We start from the raw sequence: 23,305 nt of genomic DNA on the forward strand, positions 1-23,305 counted from the left end.
CGCCTTATGATTATTATACTCAGTATAAAATTTTGGGTGCAATTATTTTAATTAATTTAATACTTGAAAATAATACTTGAAAATGTAGTTAATTTAATATTTTTTTATCATGACGATATTTTTTAATTAAAAAAAGTTAAATTAAAAGGTGCAATTAAATTAAAAAGTATTATAAAATAATAAAATATGTGACCTTAATTTTAATTGGAGAAATGTTATACATGTAAAATTATTCATTAATCAAGTCTAATTAAGTTAAACAATAAAATTTGAGTAAACGAGAGAAATGAAAATAATTTTTGTTAGTATTAAACCAATTTAGTTGACAAAAAAATTATCCGTATATATATAGTATTATATATATATACACGTATGTAGGGTTGTGTTTGGTTTTAAAAATAAGATAAGATATTGAATATAGGGCATAAANATATCTATAAACAAAATTTATTCATGATTTTTTTTATTAATAGTATTGATATGGGACCCTGGTGATGGATAGGTATAGAAGGTCATAGCTGTGTGAATGTGAGCATTAATTAGTGTCCACCAAACAAACCGGAGAATTAATAAATGTCAACCATTCTCTTTTCTAGCTTCTAATATTCTTTATTTATATGTAGCCATTTTCATGAACTGAACACCACAATCTGAATAATACAATACTATAATCTATAGCTACACTAGCTAATAGGCAGTTACAAAAATACAGAGGAACAAGTATGAAAAATGATTTTGATGAGGAAGAAATTCCAGCAGAGCCTGTGAGTCCAACTGGGCAATACTTGAACAGCACTTCATTGTGTGTTTACATTCTTGGTGTCTTGGAATCTGATGTTCCAATCGATGATAGCCACACACTTTCACTACTTCAACATGTTTTTCTCCCCATCAACACACGCTTCTCTTCCATCATGGTATATATATAATAATATATATTTGTTTTAATTTCTTAATTTTGCTACCCTCTCCCTCCTCTGATTTATAATACAATCCCGCTACGTTACCAATAGTATTTCTGTCGATTTCTACCAATTCTTATTTATAACTGTATTTAATGGAAGTATCTTTATAGATGTGTCTAATAAAAATATTTTTTATAGCTACATTTAATAAAAGTGTCTTTATAGATATATTTTCTAGATGTGTTTTTCTATATATATATTTATAATATAATAATTAATTATTATTAACAATAAATTGACAAATAATATGTTAGTATCTTATGCTTTTTCTTTTTGATATATGTTCTTTTATTTTATTTTTTCTTATTAATATTGAGAATTTAATATCAGAGTGCGCGGTATATTAATAATACGAAGAACCAAAATATTATATATACACTACAATTAACTATTAAAATTAATTATTATATATTTATATATAAATATGTGTTGTTTAACTTATTTTTAATATATATTTTATATTTTAATATATATTTTATATTAACAACTTATTTTAGTTGCTAATTTTAGTATATATTATTTAACCATAATTGTATTGAGAATTGAAAATGCATGTGTGCTATATTGGGATTTTCTAAGTAACGGCCAGATATGTTGTGTTTAAATATAAGTCATCAAAGTTAGAATGTAGATACTATTAATGAGATAGAAGTAGCCAACAAAAAAGTTAGAAATTTAGATTATTGAAAAAAGGTAGTTTTTTTTATTTTCATTAGACAACCATATTTTAAACTTTTAATGCATTTTTTTTTCTGGTAAGCATTTAGTTTATAGATATTATAGAAGAATTTTAGAAAATTATCAAAATTTATTACATTTTATTATAAGTTAGTTATTAATATTTAAAAATATAGAATAAAATATATTTTTAGATTACTAGATTAAGGAGCTGAATAAAAAAATTAAATTGATAGTTAAATAATAGTAAAAAACAATAAATTTTAACCTAAAAAATAAGTTATTTAATTAATTATTTGTATAAAATAAATATTAAAATGTGTGAAACACAATGATTGATAGTGTTAGTAATTTTGAAAGATTTTTAAATGTACCATTATATCAATGTATCAGTAATTTTTAACCGTTAATTTTAATTATATATTATATATTTTTTTATAATTAAGATCAACGGTTAAAAATCACTTAAACACTGTTACGATGACCCACTTCAAAAATTTCCAGTAATTTTATACCTACATTCATTTAAATGATTTTTAATTGCGTGTGAAGATGCATGCATAGTCCTGCCATAAATATGCATGACTATTATGTTATTGTACTATTGAATGCAATGGTCCTTACAAATCTCCTATTATGGATGATGGATCTCTTCTCATTAATACGCCGGTTCTTAATAGTTCTAACCCTTCAAATAGGTCTCAACCACACATTTTTAGATCCCATTTCTATGATCAACTCTTTATATATATAATTTATGATTTTGTTTAAAAATTTATTTTTGATACACTGTAAAATAATTTTATATATGCATATAATTAAATAACAACACATTTAATTACCTAAATAGTCATCTAAATAATAAATATAATTTAATTACTGTATAAAATATTTTATATTATTAATACATCAAAATTAAATTCTTTTAATTTAAAGATATTTTTCTTGTATGAATTCTTCTAAAACAATACACAAAATATTTTTAAGTTGAAATTTTATTTTTATTTAGAAAATGGGGCCAAAACGTGTATTACATTTCAAAATCTAGACTTTTTTTTATATTTAATATTTTTAACATTTAAACTAATGATGAATGAAATTGTGAAAATGATGAATAGACAAGGGACAAAAATGGAGAGAAAAAATGGATGAAGGTTGAAGTGAAGCTAGAGGATCACATAAAGGTACCCAATTTTTCCAATGAAAAATCATCATCATCATTATTATTATATGATGAAGATGTTGATGAATATATGTCCAAAATAGCAATGGAATATTTACCACAGAATAGGCCACTTTGGGAAATTCACATAATCAAATACCCAACAAGAAATGCAGCTGGCACATTGGTGTTCAAACTTCACCATGCACTTGGTGATGGTTACTCTCTAATGGGTGCTCTTCTTTCATGCTTGCAAAGACTTGATAACCCTAATCTTCCATTCACACTCCCTTCAAGTAACAAAAAATTATTACCCAAATCTTCAACAATTTTCAAAAATAATATTTTCTCCTCTGCATTCCACTCTATGTCTGATTTTGGATGGAGCATATTAAAAAGTAGCTTGGTTGAAGATGATCACACACCAATTAGGTCTTGTGGTGAAGACAACAAGCTTAGGCAAGTTACCATCTCAAGTGTCACTTTTTCATTTGACCACATCAAAGAAGTCAAATCTCTACTTGGAGTGGTATGTATGTCAAATTAATATATATATCCTCAATATACTTTTAATTTATACTTCATAATATTTTTCATGGTAAAAACTAAGATAAAGTCGATTTTACATAAAGTTGATAGTTGAAAACTGTTAGATGATTTGACTAATTTGACTAAATTTTTATTTAACGATTCTCAACTATCAACTTTACGTAAAATTGACTGTACCTGAATTTTCATCATTTTCAATAATGCTATTACAAGGCTATAATATCTTAGTGTGCATTTTAATTTGTTTGTATTTTTATTTTTCTTTTATTTTTAATAGTCTATGTTTTTAAAATTAGTGAAAAAATAGAACCAATAAAATTATGTTTTTCCTTTCCAAATAATTTTTCTTTCATAAAATTCTAAAAAAAAAACTAAAAGTGAAAATAAAAATTAAACACATTTTGTGTGCTTTTTTATAAATTGTTATTTTATATTATTTTAAAAAAATTATTATCAATATGCTACTATTTTGTTAAGATGAAGTTGTTTAGTGTCTTCATGCAACAATAAAAAAATTATAAAAATTTAATTAAAAATAAATTTTTAGTAAACTTTATATTTTTATATAGTTGACTGATGTATAGGAATTTCTAATATCTATGTATAACATAATTATTTTTTATATAAGTTTTAATAAAATCACTTTACAATATAATTTATAAGAGATTCTAATTTATAAAATCACTTTTTTAAAAAGGACAATTGAAATATGCGCACATTTACATATATTTTTATTGGCCTGATAATATAATCAAAAATATTATTTATACATCAAAATCAGTTATCATGTATTTGTATATAAAATTATAAATATATGTGTTATTTAATTTATTTTTAATATATATTTTATATTTTAACATATATTTTATTTTAATGACTGATTTTAGTGGTTGATTTTAGTATATACTTATTGCAATATAATGCATTATTTTTTTTTAATCAAATTATAGAGCATAAACGACGTGCTAGCTGGCTTAATTTTCTTGGGCATTCGACTGTACATGCAAGACATTGATCTGAAATCAAGAAATTCTCAGTCCACAGCACTTGTTTTGTTCAATACAAGAAACATAAGAGGATACAAATCTGTTAAGGAAATGGTTGAAAAGAGTAACAACAATGGTGCTTCGTGGGGGAACAGATTTGCATTCTTGCATGTTCCAATTCCAGAATTAAGTGATTCCAAATATGCAAACCCACTTGAGTTCATATGGGAGGCTCAGAAAGAGATTACTAGAAAGAAAAGTTCTTGGGCTACTCATCTTACTGCCATGTTCTTAAATATGGTCAAGAGACTCCTGGGCTCTGAGGTCAGTAACAACAATTCATGTTCTTCTTTATAAAAAATTATATAACTATTCATCTTTTGGTGAAAACTTGGGTGCATTTGACTTCACGTGAAGTTAATAATTGAGAATCATTAGATAAAAATTTAGTCAAATCAGTCAAATTAAATCATTTAACGGCTCTCAATTATTATCACGTGAAGTCGACTGCACCTGAGTTTTTACTTCATTTATTACTGTTTAACTGTTTTAGTTTTAGTTTTTTTAATATTTTATAATATCTGAATTATTTTGATAAAAGGATTAGAATTTGTTCTTAATTTAAAAAAAATCAATAAACAGAAAAAATATATGTAAAATTTGTTTCTAAATTTAAAAAAAATTATTAATTTTAATAACTGATTTTAGTATATATTTAGTATGACCGTAGTGTAAAACTATAAATTGGTAATCAAGCCAAAGAAAATTATGGAATCACGTGACTTGTACAAAATTAAACAGAGAATTATGGTACGTATTGTTTGAGAGACTTTATTAAACTGAACTGTTTAAACAGTAGAATTAATAAATTCATACACATCTCATGAGAAGTATTTCTATATACAAGTTGAATAAGACCACCATTTGTAGCACCAAAAAAAAAATACAGTTAGAGAATTATTAGTGATAGATTGATATAATACATATAATTTAATCTAAAAAATTGATTATCACAACAAAAATTGTTGCTGACATAAACTTTTACCTGCAATTAAAAAGTTGTAAAGTTTTTTATAACAATTCACATGAAATTATTTAAAATTAATATTTAATTTAATAAATAATTATATAACAATTTTTAATTTTTAATTTTACGTAAAAACAACGGCACATAACTACATAAGCCTTGAGTCTTCACCTGCTCTTTGTCACAACATGCCGCAATACTTTTTTGGTTGGATAAATTTGTTTGGCAGTAACAAAATGTTTCCAACATGAAAAAGATATTGAAGGGAAAAAAAATTATTTCTATTATTGTATTGGGGTTATAATTTCAGGCTGCGGCTAGATACGTGCATAGCACACTGAGGAACTCAAGCACCACTGTTTCAAGCATCATTGGGCCAGTGGAACAAATGGCTTTGGCTAATCATCCAATCAAAGGTTTATATTTTATGGTAGTTGGTCCACCAGAGGTATGTCATAAATGTAGTATTTATTAATAGAAAATATCTTTTACCTTTCTTTTCCTCCGCTGGAAAATAAATTAAAAAAGGACGCAATGTTTATATATAAATGTGATGTGACAAGGACCATCACGTTCACTTTATTGTTATTGGCTTTTCCCCCTATCATAAGTTCTTCCCAATTAATTATGACCCCCCTATGATTATTTATGTAATTAATATAAAATATAAAATTATTTTTAAATATAATATTACGTAATTAAATATATATATAAATTTATTTTTATATTAATAATATATTAAAATTAAATTTTATTAAAAATAAATAAATACTAATGCACTCTAAAAAAATAGATAACGTAATACTTTTTGAATATAAAGCTTAAATTATAAATTATAAATTATAAATTCTGAATTTTAGACCTTAAATCATAAATTCTAAATTCTAAATTTTAAATCTTAAATTATAAATTTTAGATCTTTAATTATAAATCTTAAATCTTAAATTCCAAATTTGAATTGTTGATATAAAACATGATAAATGAAAAATTAAGATTTATTTAATTAACAAAGAGTACAACACTCTTTAATCCTTACGTAATAAAAAATATTTAAAGATGAGCCATAAAAAATTAATTACCAAATTAGTTCTTATGCATTTGTAAATAAGTATATGTACCATAACACATTTTAATTTGTAATAACATATATTTTATACATATAACCGATTTTTGAATATACCATGATAAGTTTATTAAATTAGCTTATTTTTAATGTACATTTATGTTTGATTATATTGTTGGACATGGACTTGCAGAGTCTCACCATAACTATCATGAGCTACATCGGGAAGCTAAGAATTGCATTTGGATTGGAAAAGGGGTTTATGGACAAGGAAAAATTCAAATTGTGTATGGAAAAATCTCTTGAGATGATAATTTCAGCAGCAAGAAATATTTCTACGTAAAATCAGAGAAAGACATGCATGATGAAGCTCCGATCCACAATATTTCTATATTGATATGCAATTTATATATTTTTTTCAATTAAAATTGGTTCAAATTTGTTTGTAATTCTTGATTTGTATGTGAGATGAATATCTATTAGAGAAGAATAAGTAAAATATTACATTATATGCAACAAAGAATGTGGCTCCTCAAGTCAAACCAATTTCTCTTATTGAAAGATCTTCCATGCAGTAATATATGTATATCTTCATCAGAAACCAACCATTAGCTTTTCTACGTTGAACATTTGAAGAGAAATATATCTCAAATTTTAAATAATCAATGGTATATTAAAGATACTAGCTAATTAATTTTTAAGTAAAGTATGTTTTTATTCTTAAAATTTTAAAATGTTACGAAATATTTCTGTTATTTAATTTGGTTCAATTTTATTTTTATACGTAAAGAGAAAAATAAAACAGAATAAACTTATAATATAAAAATAGATTTACTGTGAATAAAATTGAGCAACATTAAATACTACTAATATTTTTAAAATTTTTAAAAAATTGTATAGTTAAAAAATGCTTTATCTTTATAAGAAATTAAGTGGATCTAATTTGTCTCAAAAATTAGCTCAAGAAATAAGAATTGTCTCATATTTACAAGAGATATTATACTTTTAATTTTAGACAATATAATATGATATTTGATATGGGATACTAAAATTGAGATTAGAGGACTAAAACTTATTAATATTGTGTTTGTTAATTAGAGACTTAAATTAAAATTTCAGTTGAGACAAAATTTAAGTATCTTTAATACTTTTAGAAAATAAAAAAACATAAATAACTGAAATTTTTATAAAACATAAATAACTGAAATTTTTAGAGATAAAAATTGAAATAATAATATTTTATTTATAAAATACTTTCAGTGACGGAATTAAATGAAAGTTGGATACACTGTTCATACATAGTTCCCGCAGAGGGTTAAGGAGAAAGAGGTGGATGAAAACAAGGGTTAGGATTTTATTTTAACATTGAACTATAAATGAGATATTTTAATAATTTCAGTCACTATATTTATCTTAAAATAAAAAAGAAAGAAAATGAAGTCTAGAGTTTTTCGTTATAGTGTTATACATAGAGAAAAAACAAAAGGGATATTCATCAAACATTGCGTTTAGAGATCTTTAAAATGGTACAGTTTTATAGCAGAGTCTAAGAATTATTTTGTCTTGTCTACATACATGGACAATTAATTGTCATGTATGTTAGTCCAAGCCTTTGTGTCATCGATTTTTTTTTTTTAAAACAAAGTAAACTCAATACATGAAAGTGGAACATAAAATAGATATATATAAAAATTAAATCTAAATACAAAGATGATCAATCTTCTGTCATCTCTGACATTATCATTAACAATAGCAAGATCAACACTAATTCACTCTTTATAGCTCAAAAACGTTTTATTTTGTATGATCTCAACATTTACTTCTTTATTGTTGAAAATTCTATTATTGGGTTCTAATAAGATATTCTAAATAAATGTAAAGAACCAGTCAGCCACATCTTCTGATGGAAAAATTAGATTAGAAATTAATTTGTCTGCTAAAGTTAAACATAATTTTTTTGTATATTTCAAAAGTTAAGAGATTAAAGTATCTAATTTTAAAAATATAAGAGATTAATTTAAATAATTATTTAGAATAAAATTATTAAAATATTTTTCAATATTCTTTTAAGTTGTTTAATTTAAAAATTTAAAAGATAATATCTTAACTGTAATAGTGTTTTACTAATATAATTCAAAAAAGATTTGTAATAAATTTTTAATTTATTTTGTTCTCAGGTATAAAGCAATATTATTCTAATTAAAATATAGTGTCCAAAGTAACATATGCCTTGGAAGGAGTCAATGTAATATTTGTTACTTCTAGACTTCTAGTTTAGTTACAGCTTTATTTGTTGTCAATATAAATATTAAAAAATAAAATACATATGAATTTATATATTTAAATGTTTTTTTATGACTATATTTAAATGTACATTTTTATCACCAATAACCCATAATATCGAAATAAGAAGACAAATATTCATTTAAAATTACCAATGACTTCACAAAATCCGTAGCATTGGTTATTTTAAGAAGTTTATTTTCTAAAGTTCATGTTGAATTACTAATCAATTTATTTTAGTGAAAAGAACTTTAAAGATATTAAAAAATATTATAATAACTTTATTTCAAAAATTTTATATTAGTAACACCAACTAATTAAAAATAAATTATTCAAATTATTCACTGTTGTCGAGTATCAAACTGAGGTGTGGATCGGAGCTCTATTTAAAATTTATTATTGGTCAATAAATTATTATACGCACAAGATAGAATTTAAACTCTAATATTTATTTAAGCGGAATACTGAATTAATTACCAGACTAACTAATCAATCAGATTGGTTTTGTAAAATTTTATTTTTTTGGTAGTCAATCAAAACTCTATCTTTTTTGGTGTAGGTCAAAATTTGTTATTTTGGATGTCTGATGACCGAAAAGAAAAAGATTGATGGGCCTAACTAGTTGCCTTTATAGATAAAATTTACGTTTGTGTAGTTTTTGTTAAGTAGAATTTTATTTTGTGACCAACGTAAGTTGGCACAAATGGATGAGGGTCTGTGTCCCTTAATCATCTCTCTCGGGTTCGATACTCATTGGAGGATGGGAATGAAGCTTGCTTGTTTGGGAGGATCGCCCACTTTGCCTCTGCAGTACCCGAGGAATTAGTCATTGGGCTTCCGATCCAATGGATATCCTGGTGCAAACAAAAAAAGGAATTTTATTTTGTGAGGACAATAAAATTTGGGGTTCCAATCAAATTATAGATACCCCAAATGCATAGGCAATCAAGTCAAAAATGCCTATAGCGGAGGCGGATGCAATCTTCCGTGACATTCTCCAATTGCTAGAAGAGGCTTTAGATGTAGGAGATACCTAGACTCCAAAGGATGGCAACAAACTAGCTCATTAACTAGTAGTGATGGCAGCGGAAAATGACTTGGGGAGACAATGGACAATGAATCTGCCTGCTCACGTTAGGAATATAATCAGAACAGAAGCAAGTTTCGTAGCAATTCAGCACGATCAAGGTATACAGCATCAAGGTATACATATTCAAGTCAATATGGTTCCCGACTCAACAAGCAATCAAGAAAGGCGAATGGAGAAGAGACTACCTGAGAGGGTGGAAACAGAAGCCCGAGATAAGTCACTAGAGGATGACAAGGAGCAGAATCGACTCACAGTAGAACACCAACGAGTCATCAATAACCACAACGAAGCCATTGGCATAGGAAAAACGGACCGAGGAGGAGGCTCAACGGATCGGGCAGTGATGTTGAGTGCGTTAGGCCAAGGTTGGGGTAGCTATCGACAGAATACGTAGTGCCAGGGGATTCAGGGCAGATCCGATGGAAGCCCAACGAATGCGAAGCGGCACACGGAAGGGTGTATGGCGAGAGGATCGGGATGGAAGCCATGCGAAGCGGCACACGGAAGGGTGTATGGCGAGAGGATCGGGAAGGTAAGTCCGGAAGGGGCAGCAGCGGGGAGGCGCACCAACGGCCACAATTGGAAGCGAAATCCTCATAATCATGGAGGGCAATGGCATGGGGAAAGGAAGAGCTTGGAATCAGGAACATGCAGCATAGCTGAGGATGAAGAGCACAGTAGTGGAGATCTCGGCACGAGGAAGGAAGAAGATCAAGCTCAAGCGTATCGGGGCGGGTTGATACCGGGTAACCTGTCAATGAACCTTATTTCCCTCCCCATTTCAAAGATCTCGAATTCAACTCCTATCGATTACATCTGAGAAGAGAAAAAATTAGTTGTCTAATCCATTTAAAGTATTTAAGATTGGAGTTGTCGAATTCACCTGACAAAAAAAAAAACTTCGGCCTTAAACTTAATTAAAGCTCGTCAATTTTAAAGTAGGTACATTTCTTATAACAAAGATTAACGAGTATAACGATAGACTATTAATTAATAATTTATATACTATTTGCAAACTAATAAAGAGGACAACAAGAATTTGAAATTAGTATAAAAAATTATCTAAACGTTATCCAACCTTTGACTGATATGGAGTTTAGATAAATAAATTAATATAACAAATATAATAGATAAGTTGATAGACATCTATGATGCATAAATACTCATACAAAATACAATAAGATAGACACATAATAAATACATTAATTTAAAATTTTTGCTATGCATAAAAATATATAAACTATATTTTAAATAAATTATAACAAATTTTTAATATTTTATCGATGTTAAAATATAAATTAAAATTTAAAGTACTTTAAGAATTTAAAATATTGTTAGTGTATACTTGCATTCAATCATATAATGCATATTAATAAAAAAATTATTTTTTAAATTGGTCATAAAAAAATGGTTATAATTGCACAAATTTTCTATTGATAAATTTATATTTTAATATATTTTAATTTGTAAAGTATTTTAGATAGCAAATAATGGTTCTAAAATTGTACTAAGGATGTATATGATCCGATCTAGTTTTAAAATTCGATCCGAACTTAAATATTTTAGGAACTAATTTGGTGTAATTTTATCAGATTTAGAATCGAGTAATAATCTTTAAAAATAGACTTGATCATTATTTAAAGTCGGATTCAGGTCAAGTCAAACACGACTTTACCTGACTCATGTTCACCCTAAAAAGACTAAAAAAGATATATATATGTTTTAATTTAATTTTAATATTATATTATATTAATTATAAGCTTATTATCTTATTTTTAATTACATTTGTTCAATTAAAAGATAGATAAAAAATCAAATTAAAATTTATGAACAAATTTAAATTTAAATATAAATATTAATTTTTCCGATAATAAATTTAGAGCAATGCTAGGAGGCCAGCAATATTTGTAATTAGTAGCCATCAACTAGCCATCAATGATGATTTAATGGTGTGAGATTAGTGTGAGATTTCATCCAATAACTCATCTTTCTCTGCTGGTTACATGCTGGCCAAAATACAATAAAATTGCTGACTCGCTAGACTTTTCCATAAATTTATTCTTTATAAATAAGTGTTTTATAAATTATTGTTAAATTTTAAAAAATCCGATTTAACTCGTTTTAGACCCGATTTAGGTTGGCACAAACCCAGTTTCACCGGCCATGTACACCCCTAAATTATACAAATTAAAACCCTAAACCTCAACCCTCATCTCTCCTATGTCTATCTTTACAGTTTCTCTGCACCGGAGACACTGCTGAGGCCACCGATCGTTGTGAATCTGTCGCCGTTCTTCGTACCTCCGTTGCCGAGGGTCGCCGCTCTTCTCTCTCGTCGGGCATTGCCTTTCCTAGCTACTCCGTCTCGTGTAGGTTTTCTTTTTTTTTTTCTCTTCAACAGTGATTGTTTTTGTTTTAAAAATTTTCAGTTGCTTGATATGCATAAGAATGAATGTGAAGCTACTTGTAGTCAGTGGTTCTGATTTTTTTTAATACTTTGAAAATTATTAAAATTAGTTCTGAATTGAGCTTTGGTGTTGTTGCTTGTTACCTGCTGCTATTGCTGATGCTGTTTGTTGCAGATTTTTCTTTTTCTTTTTCGTTTTTAATTTTCTTATGTTGATGCTGCTGCTGATTTTGCTCCAGTCTTCTTATATGATTGGCTAGTTTTTCTTATATGATTTAGGTTGATTCATAAAAGAGAATGGCTGAAGTAATGCAATTGCGCGAGTCTGGAGGACTTTTAAGAAAGAGGAAGCTTGGTAAAAAGCAAGGACATAAGAAAAAGCCAAAGTTGATGCCACCACCACATGGACAGAAGAAAGTTAAAGTAGACAAGAAAATGAAGAAACTCTTCCGCAAGCGTGCACGCGAGTATAATTCTGATGATGATGATGAAGATGAAGAAGAAAATGAGGCCAGTGTACCTACTACCACCAACAAACACAATGGGGACGAGATAGATAGTGAAGAGCCATCTGAAGACGAGGGCAAAACAGAAGGAGGACGAAAAGGGTGGAATAAGAATGCAACTGATGAGGATAATGAATTTTCTGAGGATGAAGGAGGAGAAGACGATGGTGTAGTTCAGCCAGGAATTATGAAATTCACCGAGGGGGTTAGGGCATTTAAGATGGCTTTCAGGAATATTATAAATAAGAGTGTTTCCGAGGACTTGTTGGTAAGTTAGAACCAAGGTGATCAAAGAACATGTTTATATTTACATAAACCATTACAAATGTGGTTTTCTAAGACTTTGATAACTCTGTAGGGTCCAATATTATCTGGGCACAAGAAGCTTATTGCCGACAAGCTTGCAGAGGAAGAAGCAGAGAGAGAGACCAAGGGGGAGGCAAAAAAGGAAAAGCAGAAGGTAATTTTAAAGTTCAAGTCGACCATGATCTTATTGTCATGTGACCTCGGTTTAAAATTTATATACATATTAAGTGTGTTGCTTCAAATTTTCCCTATTTGGTAATTAATCTTCTTATTGCTGGTTACAGTTAGCAGAAAAGGGGCATGTCACACCTGCTAACTATTTGGTTCCACATGAAAAGTTTTTAATAAGTGTTGCTACCAAAGGAGGTAACCATATTGGTTGTTCTTTTAAATTCAGGGTTATGGCTTCTTTTTTATTTTGATGACTTTCATTTTCCTCATACTGATTCATAACTTTTGATAACGGATGACCTGGTGTTGCCTTCAGTGGTCAAGTTGTTCAATGCTGTAAGTTTTCACTTCACAAACTTTGGTTTTGTTGATTATGTTTCTATCTCTTTCATGCACTGTATCTTTATCATTATTTAACCAGAGATTCGATGCATGCCTGTTTAGGTCAACAAGGCACAGTCTGCTCAAAAAGGGTTAGACCCCTCAAGGACTAAGGATGCAAAAGGTAATCTTTTTATTGCCATAAGAGTGTACAAAGGAGACTTAAAAAATGAAAATTCATGTGTAGTTCCGATAATTGAATCATGGAAATAAATAAAAATCTTTTCTTTTTTTTTTGTTGGGGGCAGAGATAATTGTTTTATTTTTATATTATCTAGGGAAATTGTGACTCCCATCTTATTAACTCATTTGCAATTGTGTTTTCATTTTTTTTTAATTTTTTATAATTACAGTGTTTTGTTTTTATATATTTGTATCTGATTAGGTTATTCCAGTCTCGATCATGACTTCATGCTTTAACATGAGCATTTATCGCAAATTCTTACTCTGCTCGAGTATCATTATCGTAGGAGGAATAATTAAAACATTTGACAATCTTTCCCTGTTTTCTAATGATAAAATGTTTACAACCAATAAACTGTAAGCGTTAATTTGCAGAGTGGCAAAACTCACAGATGGGAGTCCATCTTTATGAGATTTCTTACTATAATAAGCAACCAGACATGTAGTTATGGTTAGAATTGAGCATAAAACTGAAAGAGAAAGCATAAAATCATAAAGCTTTGTAATTTTGTGATTCTCTTGTTATTAGTGACCACCTGGTATGCATCATTTTTTTATTCCAATGATACAAATATATATCCAGCTATGTATGTTACAATGTTCATTAACAACTATTTTGCTTGATAGTAGTTTTTATGCTAACCGTTCATTTCTGGGACAGATTTACATAACTAATAGATGGTGGTTACTTCCATGAGGCATCTTCATGGAAGTAGACCTTAATAGATATATACATTGGAGTGCTTGTACTGTCTTGAAACTGTCACTCTATTCCCAGTAAATTCCTCAGTTTTGAATAAGTCAAAATGTAAAGAAATATGATTAATCACATGCTTATTGTTTTCAGTGAATTTAGTCATCATGTAGACAATGATTTTTTTTTATGACATGTCCAATTATAACTATCTAATGTGTGTATGCTGCCAGAGATAAAAAAGCGGACCAAAGCAGCCTTCTTTTCAGAGCTAGGGAAGCCATCGTTTACAGCAACTGGCACCTCAGCAAAGGTGACATCTTATGCCCTTTTCTCCTTTAGGTTATACTTTCAATCGTAAGCTCATTTTTATGATAAATAACTTCATGGTATTATTAAGCAGCCTATGTTCTATTTTTTTCCAGCCTTAATAACATGGAAAAACGGGTAATAACCATCGAAAACTGCATTTGGTGGATTAAACCATCAACTATGACAAACCGGAAAAAATAAGTTATTATTATTATTATTATTATTATTATTATTATTATTATTATTATTTGTCCTCTTTATGGGATGTAATATAGTTCAATTTTGAAAAGGAAGGAAAACACATTCCTATGACAAGCAAATCGGGAAAGGGGATAGGGTTCATTCAGCTTAGGTAAATACTGAATTGGTAACAAATGAGTGGGAAGGAGAGAGATCTTGGAAGATCTGTAATGGGGAAAGAAAATGGAATATTAGGCAGAATATTGAATGGACTTGGAAGATAGTGGCCTACTTGTATTCCCTATTCTTCTTTTTCTTGTATACATAATGCTGTGCTGATTTACCACCTACTGGAATTTTGCTTGAAACAATAATATGCATAAGAATTTCCATGTTTTGGTGCTAGTATCTAGGCTTTTGAAGTCCTGTCCCTATTGCTGCTCCTCCCAAAACCATGAAAAATAGTATTATAGTGAAGAGGATGAAAATAATTGAGAGGGGAGGACAATGGAATTTGGTTAAGTGACATGGTGTTCATGTGGTTTGCTACCATCATGATAAGTGAACTTTTATTATTGTATTTTGTTCTAGGTGTTGCTATTAAGGTTATGAAATACAATCATCGGAATGATGCCTTAAAGGATGAATTTGATTAAGTTGCAATCATGAAGCTGGGGCATCATAACACTTAGCATAGCCTCTAATGAGAAGGGAAAACGTGAGCCTGTGATAGAAGTTGATAGGTTAACAGGTTGTGTCTCACTCTACATAACTAATTACCGGGTTGACAGAGAATGGCTGTGTAAGACGGAAAATCTTGGAAAATATGAATTTTGGGGGATATTTGTATTGGGAAAAGGCAGTGGAACGTTAAGCAGAATACTGAGTGGACACTGGAAGTAGAGGGCTCCTATAATTTCCTTGGTCTATCCTTTTCTTCCTTCTAGACATGCCTCAAACTTGATTAATATATAGATGAATTTCTATATTTTCTTCATTGATGGATGTATGCAAGATAAACCTTTGTATATATGCTATTAAATGCTTTCATGTTTTCTGAAGAGGAATGACAAAGGCTTGTTAGATCTATAAATCATATTTAGGGTTGTTAAACATGTTTGTACTAGGTGGCTTTCTTCCTTCTGTTGCTTATTATCGAACTTCCTGGTTCTTGTTATTCAGGCGAATGCACGTACAGGCAAGGTAGAAGATGAACAGCCTGCCTGGGCTCCGTTACAAGACAATTATATGCTCACAAGTGCAAAACTAAAGAATTGGGACAAAATGCCAGTAAGAATCTTTTGTAACCAAGTTAATTGTGTATTCTTTTGTTATGCATTTATGCACTCATTTTTTAACATTTCCTGCAGGATAAAAGTGTCTCAGATGAGGTTGAAAGGGCATCTGAAGATAGTAGTTCAGATGAAGATTAAGGTTGTAGAAGATGATAAAGGCCCTCATTAAGATATATGTATCATTATGGGGACTAAAGTTTTGAAATTTTAAAATTGGTATTGGCGGAGGAAGTTCTTATTTTGTTCATTATTATAGATCCATCTGCCTGTGTACTAATATTTTTGTTTTTTATTATATTGTTATCATGATGTATTTTTTGGATAATCAAGCATGATAATTGATAAGTTTTTGAGATATTAATTTAATAGTTGCCTATTTATATTTGTGGAGGTCTATGGTGTGAATCCTGAAAAACATCCACAGGTGTATGACCACTGGCTTCAGCTGAAATGTTCAGACAGTAGATTGTTAGGTGTTGATCATCTAAGTCATGTTTTTCTCTAACTATACCATAGATTTTTTTCTTATGTTTTTAGTTTTTTAATAGATAATTTCAGGGCATTGGATTATCACAATTAATTAGAAAATAGCATTTCAGATATGGTAGTTGCAAACTTGCAATCAAATTATATGAATATATAATCATTGAAAATCATTATTTTGTGTTCCAAAGCAACAAAAGCTATACTTACAACAAAAAATGATGACAAAATGCACAATCTAAACTATCTCCCTCGAGATTGATATTTAAAGTTTTCAACCTCCTAAGACTCATCATTTCCTTTCTGAGAACACAACTTCTTGGTAAATCACTGGCCAAGCTACTGGTTTTTGGGAGGAGACAGGTGACTGTAGGGGTTGTACTGTTGTTGAGCAGTGGAAAGATAGATTGTAATTCATTTCCTAACAATTAAAAGTTAATCCTAATTAAATTAGAATTAGATTTTTAAAATTCCAAAATGTTATATTTTAATCCTTGCAAATAATTTTTGAATCTTTTTACCCTTATAATATCACAATTCACAACATGTTAAATCTAAGAGAATAGAAGACTAAAAACTTTGTAATAAAAAATGAGAAACGAAAACCAAATAAAATTTCAAGAATCAAAATCAAAATTATGCATATTTATGTGGAACTGCAACCTTCTGAGACCATTGTGAGCTAGTTGCCTGTCATTGTTCACAGAGAGTCACTTTAAGGCTAGCTCACCCGTTTAACACGTCACGTCACGTCACCAGCTTACGTTGAAGTTCAACCACATCATGGAAGAAACCTTGGCCAATTTTTATTTTGATATTTCATAGCAAACACATATATTGGACAGAACGGTATTTAACAGAAATTAAGAATTGACATACTTTCTATGGATGGTATTTTTTACAATACACTTCTACGAATTGACATGTCATTGGAGATTATAGTTTTATAAATAAAAAAATATTTTCTATATCAATATACCCTGACAAATTGTTTGTGTTGAACACCAAATCACCAAATATTTGAGTGATTCACCAAAACTAAAACAATATATAAAAAAAACTCAGTCTGTCCTTTGAAACTTGGGCAATGGAAGAAACCGGTTGTTTTAGATAAGTAAAAAACTCTTGTAAAATTTAAAGATCAGCTTCCTTCTCTCTATACATTTCGACTACCTTTATACTGCATTTCATACACAAAAAACACTAACCCATATCCTTTAAAAGAACTAAGAAAAATTAAACCATAATAACAAGGGCTGTGAAAACGTTTTTTTCTTTTATCCCTAATTCTACAATTCACATTGGAACTGAAGCTGATCAATCAAGTCAAAACTGAACCGTTGAAAGCCTGGAACTGAAGTCCCAACTCCATCTTGCACGAACCGTTATCACTACTTACCCCGCCACAAAAATCCTTCAAATCAATTCTCCTCTTCTTCATTGGCACCACAACGTCATGATGCTCACGTGACACCGTTTCAAACCCCAGCGTCAGCTCCAACCCAACCTCGTTCCCGCAGACTTCGGCCGAACCACCCCTCCCCTTTGCATCAGAATCCGGTTCGTCATGGAACCGAACCGTAGTCGTAGTCGTAGTCGTCTCCACCGACACGTCACTTTCGATCTCCTTGCTCTCTCCTTCCGCCGCCGTAGCAACCGCCTCCATCCGTTCGTGGCTCAGCGATGACTCGTGACTCGACGCGCGCTTCGCAACCTCGGCCACCTTGGGCTTCTTGATTCGGGAGCGAGTCTTGACTCGCTTAGTTTCGTGAGACGCGACGGTTACGGTGTTGTTATGAGGCTTGGACACGTGGCGTATGTCATGAGCCTTGAAAGGTGGACCCCGTCCGCTCTCCGCCAGCTCCGAATTTATCGGCGTGATCGGCAGTCCCTTCAAAACCGCTTCGACGGCGGCTTGGCAGAGCTGCCAGCTCCCCGACCACAACAAACCCACCGATCCATAAATCGGGTTCACTATTCTCCCGCATGCCTCGTATAATAACGAACGAAAAACCGCTGCAAAACCGAAACAAGAATCGTTATAAAACTGAGTATTCTATTCAAAAAACATGAAAGCAGTAGTGTGAAACTAACCAGGACGAAGGTGATTGGGGCCAGCGTTGATGAGGTTGATGAGACCAGCGCGGCCATAGAACTTAGCAAGGAAGAGAGTAGCATTGGCTTGAGACTCTGCGCTCTTGATCCAATCCAAACACGGTCTTATGGTACAATCCTCGCTGCACCCTTTCCTCAACACTCTGCATCCGTTACAACTCATCCTCATTTTTTATGTGAGAAAAGATTGATTGGAATTATTGGTGTGCGGGAGGAGGCTATATACATCAACCGCTGCTGGGTTTTACAGCTTTCTAGGGGGGACGCAGCTGTTTTTTAATATTTGTTTTTTAATGGATCCAATATCATTTTATTACTAATCAACAACATATTTTTATTTTCTAATTTTTTTAAAAAGATATTGATTTTGAATCACTTTCTACTTTTCTAGTCCTAATAAGCGAAGCTTAACGACTTCGTTTTCTTCCATTTTTGTTGGGGGAACAAATCCCACTCTTCGTTATAGCGCGTCTCCACTCTCAAATTGTCTGAATTATAAGACATTATATCAAACTAAAAATTCACGTCTGAAGTTCAAATTTTATATGATTTTATAAAGGATAGTGCTAGGGAGTGAATCGACTAAGTGTATAATGTGTACAATGGGCTAAACCTTTGGTCCATGAATAAAATAAACATCACCCACACTATTTAGAATAACTATCCGAATACCAGGGATAATAAATTGATCTTTCGGATCTAAAACTCTAATACCATATTATGAACTCACTCATCCCAAAATAAAGATTCTGTATGAGTTCTTATCTTATATCAGATTAGGTCTGATGAGTCTAAATTACTTTCAATCTTTTTTACAAGTTAAGTTTATTTTTATTTTAAGTGGTAAGTAATATTTTCTTAACACCAGTGGGAGTACGTACTCCTCATCTAGCGCCCGACGCTCTGCTAGGGTTTCACTGCGCCATCTCCATGGTTACACCTTTCTTTGTCTTTTCTTCGTCAAACTCTTTTCCATCTTCTTTTATTTTTTATTTTTTCTTAATTTCTTTTTCACTTAGCTCCCTAATTTTCGTTTTCTCTCCCAATTCATTGCTCTTTTAATTCATTTCATTTTCTAATTCACTCATTCCATATATCTTATGTCTCTTTGGAATCATTGAATACCAATTCTGATTTTCTCTACACCATGAACAACAAATCAGAGACTCAGAACCCTCATATAATTGCTATGACGGTGGAGGGTGCCAGCCTTCAAGTGGCACCCAAAGAAATATAAAACTGCTCTCGTGAAATTGTCGGGGTTTGGGGAGACCCCTGACAATCCACAATCTTAAAGGGATTTGCAAATCCTACTCCCCCGAGGTTGGTTTTACCTGTGAAACAAAAAATCAATCTCGACAAGTTGAAGGAAAACTAAGATCTTGTTGTTTCAAGGAATGGTTTATTGTAGATCCGGATGGATTATCAGGGGGTTTGGCAATGACATAGAGGGATGGTTGCACTGTTCAAATTTTACAGCATGGTAGATTTTTTATTGCGGCATCAGTTCTGACAGCTGGTTCTAATGATCCCTATGGTGTTTTAGGTGTTTATCTCAGTTCAAATGATCAACATAGAATGGCTCAATTTGCTAAATTAACTTCAGTCACCCAACAGTTCGATGGTAAGATTGTGTTAATGGGGGATTTTAATGCCATTTCTAATCAATTGGAGAAAGAAGGTGGGGGTGCTAAATCTCCTTCTTCTATTGAAACCTTTAATAGTTTTATTGATGATAATTCCCTGATTGATATTGGTATGGTCGGAAGACCATTCACTTGGTCAAATAGACGAAGGGGTGATGAGTTGATACAGGAAAGACTGGACCGATTCCTGGTAGGAGTTGATCGGCAGCAACTCTATCCCAATGCAACGGTTCTTAGACTGTCAGAATCAGGCTCGGATCATGCCTCTCTTATCCTAGACTCTAATCCGAAAACTGAGAGATCTAAATGCCGATTCAAATTCCAAGAAAGATGGTGTTCCAATGATGAAATACGGCAGATTGTTAGAGAGGTTTGGCATGAACAGATTGATGGTTCAGCCATGTATATCCTAGCTCAAAAAATAAAGCGTTGTCGGCATAAGATTGTCAAATAGCAGCAAGAACACAGATCTAATTCGAAGGTGAAGATTGATTTACTACAGTCAAAATTAGAGGAACTTCGTTTAGCAGGAATTCATGGAGGCGACATCATTTCAGAAATAGAGGAAAAACTTGAAAAAGTATTGCAAAATGAGGAATCTTATTGGAAAGATAAGTCTAGAGTCAAATGACTCAAATCTGGTGATTAGAATACAGCTTTCTTCCATCAGAAATTTAGAAATCGAACCCGAAGGAATAGAATTTGGCAACTAACTGGCAATGATGGTGAAGTGGCTACTTCAAATGCTGGTATTGCTTCTATGGCTGAATCTTATTTCAAGGACATCTTTTCCTCCACTTGTCATGAGAACCCTGAACCTCTGTTTACTGATTTTGAACCTAAGGTCACAGCTCACATGAACCGTAGGCTTCAAAGACCAGTGACTATGGAGGAAGTGAAATGCGCAACATTTAGCATTCATCCTCAAAGTGCCCCAGGAGATGATGGTATGACAGCAAAATTTTTTCAAAGCTTCTGGAACATACTTAGTGGTGATGTGTTTCGAGCAGTTAAGAGCTTCTTTTCTGGGGACAGAATCTTGAAGGGTTTTAACCACACTCAGATCTGTCTTATTCCCAAGATTTCTGATGCTAAAGATATGACTCAGGTAAGACCAATAAGCCTATCTTCAGTCTTTTACAAGATTATCTCCAAAGTATTTGTACATAGGCTTCAGAGTATGATGAATAGACTAATTAGCCCTACGCAAAGTGCTTTTATTAAACGCAGATTAATCTCTGATAATATCCTAATTGCTCACGAGTGTATGCATTACTTGAAGAACAAAAAAAGGGGTCTCGAAAATGAAATGGCGCTAAAATTAGATATGAGTAAGGCATATGATATGATGGAATGGCACTTTATTTGGTTTATATTGGAGAAGTTTGGTTTTGACTCCCGGTGGATCATGTGGATTCGAGAATTAGTGACAACTGTTTCTTATTCTGTTATTGTGGAAGGACAACCTTATGGTTTCTTCAAACCAAATAGAGGTATTCGACAAGGAGATCATCTATCCCCCTATCTTTTTCTTTTTTGCGCAGAAGGTCTCTCCTTCTTGCTACACAAGGCAGAACAAAACAGACTAATTCAAGTTCTTCAGATACATAGGCGATGTCCCAAGGTCAACCACCTCCTGTTTGCTGATGATTCCATTTTATTCTGTAAGGCTAATCCTGAAGCATGTTCAAATATCCTGCATTTATTGAATTCTTATGAAAGCATCAGTGACCAGAGGGTAAATCTTAATAAATCTGCTGTATTCTTTAGCCACAACACTCCATCCACTACTCGTACACTACTAGCTAACTCTATGAATATTAATCATATTGGGGCTCAGGATAAATACCTTGGTTTGCCTTCTACAGTCTCTAAATCGAAAAAGGCTTCTTTTAGTATGATCAAAGAAAAGGTTCGGAAAAGAATCCAAGGGTGGAAGCGCAATCTTCTTTCGTCAGGTGGTAGACACGTATTGCTTAAGGCAGTGGGAGAAGCTATTCCTATTTATACATTGTCTTGCTTCAAGTTGCCTAATGGTTTAATTTCGGAAATTCACTCTCTACTTTCTCAGTTCTGGTGGGGACAAAAAGGTTCTGAAAGGAGGATGGTTTGGATTAGTTGGGACACTATGACTCGCTCACGAAAAGAAGGAGGCCTTGGATTTAAATATCTCAGAATCCAAAATTTGGCGCTTTTAGGCAAACAGTTTTGGCGACTTGTAACACAGCCTACTTCCTTATTATCCAAAATCTTAACAGGTAAATACTTTAGCAATGGTAGTGCTATAACGGCAGAAATTGGAGTCTTACCTTCTTGGGGATGGAGGAGCATACTGGAAGGTCGAAAGATTGTTGAAAAAGGTCTTAATTGGGCTGTGGGTACTGGTGAGGATATCCGAACCTTTGAGGATCCTTGGCTGCCTCCTCCGTATTCTTTAATGATTTCTGACATGCCAAATAGACAGGCTATTTCTGAGTTGTTTCCAAGAGTTAAAGATCTAATTACTGAAGATAGAAATTGGAATCAGAATCTCATTCAAGAACTATTTCCCCAAGACGTTGCAAATAGGATTTTGTCAGTTAAAATTCAGCAGAGTAGGGACAAATTGCAATGGGATTTGAACAAATCCAAGCAATATGATACAGCTTCAGGTTACAGAATTGGCTATTTATTTTACCATCCGCCTCTGGAGCTTTGCCCTAATTATATGCAACAGAAAAAGCCGTGGATTGATATATGAAAGTTGAACTTGTCTCACAAAATTAACCTATTTATCTGGAAAGCTCTCCATGGCCGACTTCCGGTGCTTGCTCAGATTCATCA

General features: G+C 31.4%; 3 protein-coding genes across 3 annotated transcripts; 2 read left to right on the forward strand and 1 right to left on the reverse strand.

Annotated features, from left to right (window-relative positions):
- The first annotated feature begins 645 nt into the window (after positions 1-645).
- On the forward strand, positions 646-6,954 carry LOC107471541 (wax ester synthase/diacylglycerol acyltransferase 4). Its single transcript, XM_016091029.3, has 5 exons — positions 646-917; positions 2,762-3,334; positions 4,305-4,664; positions 5,678-5,815; positions 6,624-6,954. The coding sequence occupies exons 1-5, from the start codon at positions 723-725 to the stop codon at positions 6,771-6,773; spliced, it is 1,416 nt and encodes a 471-aa protein (XP_015946515.1). The 5' UTR covers positions 646-722; the 3' UTR covers positions 6,774-6,954.
- A 5,001-nt stretch (positions 6,955-11,955) lies between these two features.
- LOC107471474 (uncharacterized) lies at positions 11,956-16,622 on the forward strand. Its single transcript, XM_016090944.3, has 9 exons — positions 11,956-12,172; positions 12,490-12,984; positions 13,075-13,176; positions 13,307-13,388; positions 13,510-13,529; positions 13,638-13,698; positions 14,685-14,764; positions 16,126-16,233; positions 16,314-16,622. The coding sequence occupies exons 2-9, from the start codon at positions 12,508-12,510 to the stop codon at positions 16,374-16,376; spliced, it is 993 nt and encodes a 330-aa protein (XP_015946430.1). The 5' UTR covers positions 11,956-12,172; positions 12,490-12,507; the 3' UTR covers positions 16,377-16,622.
- Positions 16,623-17,793: 1,171 nt separating this feature from the next.
- LOC107471475 (LOB domain-containing protein 40) lies at positions 17,794-19,125 on the reverse strand. The gene is made up of 2 exons (XM_016090945.3): positions 18,816-19,125; positions 17,794-18,737 (listed from the first exon to the last, which is right to left on the reverse strand). Exons 1-2 carry the CDS (start codon positions 19,003-19,005, stop codon positions 18,043-18,045), a joined length of 885 nt encoding a protein of 294 aa, XP_015946431.1. The 5' UTR covers positions 19,006-19,125; the 3' UTR covers positions 17,794-18,042.
- Positions 19,126-23,305: the final 4,180 nt, after the last annotated feature.

The sequence above is a fragment of the Arachis duranensis genome, chromosome 10 (assembly GCF_000817695.3).
Source record: "Arachis duranensis cultivar V14167 chromosome 10, aradu.V14167.gnm2.J7QH, whole genome shotgun sequence".
NCBI classification, from domain to species: Eukaryota; Viridiplantae; Streptophyta; class Magnoliopsida; order Fabales; family Fabaceae; genus Arachis; species Arachis duranensis.